Raw genomic sequence first — 5,816 nt, 5'->3', positions numbered from 1 at the left:
TTCTGCCCCCTGTGTCGGGGGGGGGGGGAAGGAGGGTGCTGGCTGCAGCCCAGGCTGGGGATGCAGACCGGGCTCTGCTCGTGCTCCTGCTGGGACGTCAACCCAGAGGCTCCTGGCTGAAGGGTCTTGCCCCTCTGCTCAGGGTCAGCCCAACTGCCCTATTTGGGGTCAAGAAGGAATTTAACCCCCGGCTCAGACTGATATGTATGGCAAGGGGGGCAGGGGTAGCAGGGACACGGCCTCCACCTGGGGTCCGGTGTATTTTAACCCTTGCAGCTGGCACCACCCTGGTCCTGCTGCGTCTGCAGCTGCATGGGGCAGGGGCAAACAACCTGACCTGTAGTCCTCCCGCGTGGCCACGAGGCTGGACACGTTGCGCAGGATGCCGCCCCCGCTCTCGATGATGGCCAGCGAGTTGCTCTGGCACTTGTAGGTGAGGGTGCTGACGAGGAAGCCCAGCGCCCCCTCCACCAAGCAGATGGCCGCCTTGTTCTCCGTGCTGTGGGCCGACAGGTTCCACAGGGCGCTGAGCACACTCTTCAGCGTGGACTCCTGGCCGGGAGAGACACGGCGTCAGCCTCCTGTGCAATGCACGTGGCACGAGGGCGGGGGGCCTGTGCATGGTTGCATGTGCCCAGGCAGGACTTTGCCCCCACCCCTCTCCCGGGGCAGGCATGGGGGGGGTCTCACCTTGGTGGCATGCAGGGCACACTGCATGAGCCCAGTCACGCTGCCCACCTCCCGGAGGATCTTCTTGCTGTTGATGTCGGCCCGCCACGAGAGGTTCCTCAGGATGCTGGACACCACCTGGGGAGGAGGGATGAGCGTGGCTGCATGCCCCAGGCACGACAGCCTGGCGGCTCCCAGCCCAGACGTCCAGCTCCAGACTTCCAGCTGTGCCCAGAGCTAGGACTGGCCCCTCCTGTGGCTCAGTGTGTGGTCCTGGGTCCAGGTGCAGGTGTGCAAGGGCCTGGTGCACTGCACAGCCCGGTCCCTGTATGTGCCCAGGTGCATGGGACCCCCCTGGCCCACCTACCTGGTGCAGCTCCTCGCTCTCCGATGCCAACTGGGCCACGATGGCCTGCATGCAGCCCCGGCGGGAGCACAGCGTCGCCTGCCACGGGGATGAGTGCGGGGTCAGATCATGCGGGCGACCCTCCCCGGTGCCCTCCATGCCCAGCCCTGCCACCCCCTTCAGCTGCCTCCCCTTGGTGAGCCCCTCCAGTGCCCAGCTCCCCCCCCAAAATGGGCACCTTGTTCACCACGTCCCCGAAGGTGAGGTTGGTGAGCGCCATGCCCGCGTATCGCCGCAGTGCCAGGTTGAGGGGGTCGCTCGTCATCTTGTGCATCTCGTAGTCCACCTGCAGCAGCTCGGCAACGGCCTGCAGCCCACCTGGGATGGTGCGGGAGGAGAGCAGACTCATCTCTGGAGCCAGGCCCATGGCAAGGGAGCCAAATATTTCCATCTGCATTGCCCCCACGGCCCCCCACCGGGAAGCACAGCCCTGGGTCTGGGCTGCTCCCGAAGGCCGGGTGGCACTTACCCAGCTCGTTCATGGCCCGCCGGTACTCCTCGTCAAAGGACAGCTTCATGACGGCACAGGTGGCCTGGCAGATCTGTGGCTCGATGGGCACCGGGGCTGCAGGGAGAGCGGAGGCGAGTGAGGCCAGCAGGTCCCGGATGCCCAGCCAGCAAAGGGCAAGGAGAGGGGCTGGGCCAGACTCCGGGGGCCCCATCAGCACCCCAGAGCTCCAGCCGTGTTGAACCACGCCTAGGCCCTCCTGGACCCCCTCCGTCTGCTCGCCCCTCCGGGAGAGCACGCACGGCCCCAGGCACCGCACGTGCTCCCTCCCACACGCCTGCCCACACAGATGCACATGGTGCAGATGCACGCTGGGGTGTGAGCCTGCTCGCACGGGTGCCTGCGCTCAGAAATCACACGCATGCACCGACGCCCACAGACGTGCACGCTCACAGTTATACGCGGGCATGCATGTATTCATATCCCCCTTGCACACAAGAAGCTCGTCTCTCCCACGCAGCCGCGCTGGGGTTCACTCCCCTGCCTCCTCCAAGAAATCCCCAGCGCCCGCTGCTAGAACCAGCCTGCCCCATACCCGCGCTGCCCTCGGGGTCCTTGCCCCCGTCCTTGCTCTGCATCTGCAGCCAGTCCCAGCAGGTCTCCGAGTAGGAGCGGATCTGCTCCAGCACGTGCAGCACCCGCATCTCCCGCTTGGCCTGGCCCTCGTCGGGCTGTGAGAAGACGATGTTGTGCAGGGCGGCGTTGGCGCGCATACGGGCATCCTTGCCCCCGCTCCCGCCGGGGCTCTGGGGCGTGCCTGGGTCCCGCGCTGCGTCGTGGAGGATTTGGAGGAGCAGCGGGAGGCAGCCCGACTTGCGCATGGCCAGGCAGCTCTCCTGCGAGCTGGACATGGCCAGCAGCGTGCGCGACATGTCGTCCTTGTCCCGCGTCGCCAGCATGGACAGGAGCCAGAAGACCACTTCCACCTGCTGGGGCAAGCGCCTGCTGGGTCACGGCATCCCCCTGCCCTCCTTGTAGCCCCACTAGCCTTCGCCCTCCATTGGCAATCCCCCCACACAACCCACCTCCCTTCCTCTTAACCCCCAACCCCATCCCCTCCAAGGGACCCAACCCCTCCTAGCACCCACCCCCCAAACCAGCCCTTGGAGGTAACACTTGTGCCAACCACTGGCTCGAGGGGTGCTCACTGTGCTCAGCACCCCGGGCGCCCTGTACAGCAGCAGAGCCGGGCCTGGGACGTGAGCAGTGAAGTCCCCTGAGGCCACGCGGCTCCTAGGACGCTGGTCCCCCCAGCCTGGGGACTCCCTCCAGGGCTAGTGCCGTTACCTTACTGCTGCCTGCGTGGCTCGCGCCGTCCTCGGGATGCGTCGGGACATCCAGGCTGCCGTCCTCCTCCAGGCCTTGCAGCTTCCCGCACAGCTGCAAGGGCAGACACAACGGGGAGGAGCTCACGGCCCGGCCTGGGAGACACTGCAGCCCCCCGGGGCAAGGGCAGGCGGCCATGGCCTGTCTGGCTGCAGCATCGAGTACCCAATGAGCCAACCCGGGCTGCCACCAGCTACGTCCCCTCCAGCTCCTTTGTCCCATGAATGACCCTGAACAATGTCCGCTCTTTTTGGGGCAAGGGGGTTCAGTGCAATGACCTGCCTCCAAAGCCAACCAGGGGCCTCTGCGATGGAGCGACTGCCGGGGCAAAGCTCCCTTTGTGCGGAGAAGCTCCGTGCACGGCCTTAGAAACACTGCGGGCACATCTTCACAGGATGCCCAATGCGCAGTAGCTGAATAACGCTGGCACACGCTAACACGCTGCCATGCAGTATTGTAAGGCTACTGCACAGTAGCGTCACTAAAAAGGCGTGTGCCGGTGCTACTGCACAGTAACTCTAGTTACTGTGCATCTAGTCAGTGCTTCATTAATCAAGTACTGAATGAAACACATGGTAACCACTGCGCATTAATGAAGGTGTGGACGTGCCCTGCGTGGCCATTTCAGCTCCCGGCTGCGGGCCCCGATCAAGCACAGCCGTGCTGCGTAGTGGGTATGCACACCGCCGCAGCGGCACGGGAAGACCGAGGTCATCTCTACACGATGTGTCTGGAGTCCTGTGCATGCCTCGGTACCGTTGCGTTTTGCTTTAAAGCTGAATTTCTATAGCAAAGCCACAGGGTTTTGCAGCGTCCCATGGGGGTTGGAACCTCATCCTCATTTAGGCTGTTGTAGGTTTTCTTCCTAACAATGCTACGGTAGTGTGTCCTATCGCACGGCAGTTTCTTTATGCACAATTGTTATTATAATGCTGCCGGCATCTCTCTTTTCCTGCTCAACAGGGCCCTTCTTGGAAAGCCAGCACCCCATTAGAAACGGAGAGGCTTTTCTTGGAGTCGGAGGTTCATAGAAAAGGAGGGTGGGAAGGGACCTCAGGAGATCACCTCCACTCCACCCCCTGCTCCAAAGCAGGAAATAACCCTGTATTTTAATACTCTGCTGAAAATACTAGCGTCGCCTTCCTCCTAGAAGGCAGCTCCTTTCATGACTCAAGCCGGGGCGTGCTCCCCACGATTCGGGAGGAGCTGACATGTCACAGCAGCATTTTTTAAATCAAAAAGTACCATTGTAGTATTTGGGAGGAGATGGGAGGGTTTCTGGCACGGAGGCTGCAGTGCGCCGGGACCACGGCGGCGCAGCTCTTTAAAAGAAAGCCTCGATTGCACCAGGGAAGCCACCTCCAGGCAGGACAAGGGCGTTGTGAGCCAGCCTGGCTGCTTTCGGGGTCGCCTGCTGCACCCCGGGCTCGCCTCGGGTCTGGCGGGGTTCATACGCGTGGATCCAGCCCCAGCGGCATTAGTACGAGGGTCTGGGCTGTGCCCCCGCCCCGGCAAGGGGCCAGTGAGCCGTGCCAAGCAGATGCCCCCGCGGCAGCTCCATGGACTCGGCGCTCCCACCGCCGGCGCGGAGCCAGCCAGCATCCCCCCCTTCCCGTGGCCTACTTCTCATCTCCATGGCAACTGCCCATTTCACGGTGCCGAGATGCACACAAAGGCTTGGCTCCACGTGAGCAGAAGCAGCCAGGACCTGCCTGCTTCCACCCGCCTCGGCCCCCCCGGCCCCCGGCCCCCGGCCGTTACCTGCGGCTCCGTCTGCACCTTGCCCTGCGCCTCCATCAGCTCCTTGTCGATCTGCTCCAGGCGGGAGGCTCGGATCTGTGGGGGCCGGAGCAGGGGTCAGGGGGCGCCGGGGCCCTGGGTAGCCTGGCTGGGGGTGGGGGGAGCTGCAGGCAGGGACTGGTCAGGGGCACTGGTCAGCCCGGGGAGGGGCTGGCGTGGGTCCCCACTGCCCGGCTGGCCCCGCTCTCACCTGCGCCCGCTGCACCATCTCGTCGGTGGTCCCGAACCGCTCCTCCATGAGTGCGCGGATGTGCTGGGCCTCGAACTGCAGCTGCTGCCGGATCAGGTCCATCTGCATGGAGAACTGGGGGGGGAGCAGAGCGTAAGCGGCGCCCGCCCGGCTCGGGGCACCGGGACCCCCCAACCCCGGGGCAGGCACTCACCGTCTCGACGTGCGGGAGCTCGTCCAGGCGCTTGGAGAGGCCCTGCAGCTGGGTGTAGTACCACAGCTTCTCCTTCTCCTCCTTCTCAATCTCGCTCAGCAGGAAGCACCTGGGAAGCCATGGTGGGCGCTCGGCTGTGCCGCTCCCCCCACCCTCCCCGGTCCCAAGCAGGAGCTGGGGGAGCCTAATTCCCTTGCTCCAGACAGGCAGCCAGGGATGGGGCAGGACGGATGGAGAGCTCAGAGCCATGCCCCTTCCCCTTCCCCTTCCCCCCCAGGGCCTCTACCTCTCCCTGTCCAGCTCCTCCAGCAGCCGGATGGTGGCCCGGCTCAGGTCCCCCATGCTGTCCTTCTTCTGGAGCGGCGCGGCGTGCAGGGGGCTGCCCTCGGGGCTGCGGCCCGGGCAGGCCGGCTCGGGCGCCAGGGCGGGCGGCTGGAACTTCAGGTTGTAGAGGCTGGTGATGTCCATCTGCAGCGCTGCGCGCGGCCGAGGGCGACACGTGAGCCAGGGGGTTGCACTCGTGCCCAGACAACCCAGGCGCCCTGACCCCCAGCTGCTTTCACCCACCAGAGCCTGCTGCCAAGCCCAGGGGTCCCGACTCCCAGGGTCTGCTCCCAGGCCCTTCTCCCCCGACAAGACAGCCCCCTCACCCACCTTTCAGCTGCTCCAGCACGTCCGTCTGTCCGGAGGACACCATGACACGGGCCTCCTGCTCCAGCTTGCC

The 5,816-nt window shown here is 64.9% G+C and overlaps 1 protein-coding gene across 1 annotated transcript in view; it reads right to left on the bottom strand.

The window, feature by feature from the left end:
- Window positions 1-5,816, bottom strand: part of APC2 (APC2, WNT signaling pathway regulator) — a 32,244-nt gene that overhangs the window by 12,951 nt on the left and 13,477 nt on the right. The window contains exons 3-14 of the mRNA XM_019513162.1: window positions 5,747-5,810; window positions 5,379-5,568; window positions 5,093-5,201; window positions 4,900-5,013; window positions 4,671-4,745; window positions 2,871-2,963; window positions 2,119-2,509; window positions 1,545-1,640; window positions 1,254-1,393; window positions 1,037-1,114; window positions 691-807; window positions 338-552 (exon numbers count right to left, since the gene is read on the bottom strand). Coding sequence (XP_019368707.1) covers window positions 338-552; window positions 691-807; window positions 1,037-1,114; window positions 1,254-1,393; window positions 1,545-1,640; window positions 2,119-2,509; window positions 2,871-2,963; window positions 4,671-4,745; window positions 4,900-5,013; window positions 5,093-5,201; window positions 5,379-5,568; window positions 5,747-5,810 — 1,682 coding nt within the window. The remainder of the gene's footprint in view (window positions 1-337; window positions 553-690; window positions 808-1,036; window positions 1,115-1,253; window positions 1,394-1,544; window positions 1,641-2,118; window positions 2,510-2,870; window positions 2,964-4,670; window positions 4,746-4,899; window positions 5,014-5,092; window positions 5,202-5,378; window positions 5,569-5,746; window positions 5,811-5,816) is intronic.

This window comes from Gavialis gangeticus, unplaced genomic scaffold (assembly GCF_001723915.1).
Source record: "Gavialis gangeticus isolate Ggan-Ray unplaced genomic scaffold, GavGan_comp1, whole genome shotgun sequence".
Classification (NCBI taxonomy): Eukaryota; Metazoa; Chordata; order Crocodylia; family Gavialidae; genus Gavialis; species Gavialis gangeticus.
This window is presented reverse-complemented; position numbering and strand designations above follow the sequence as displayed.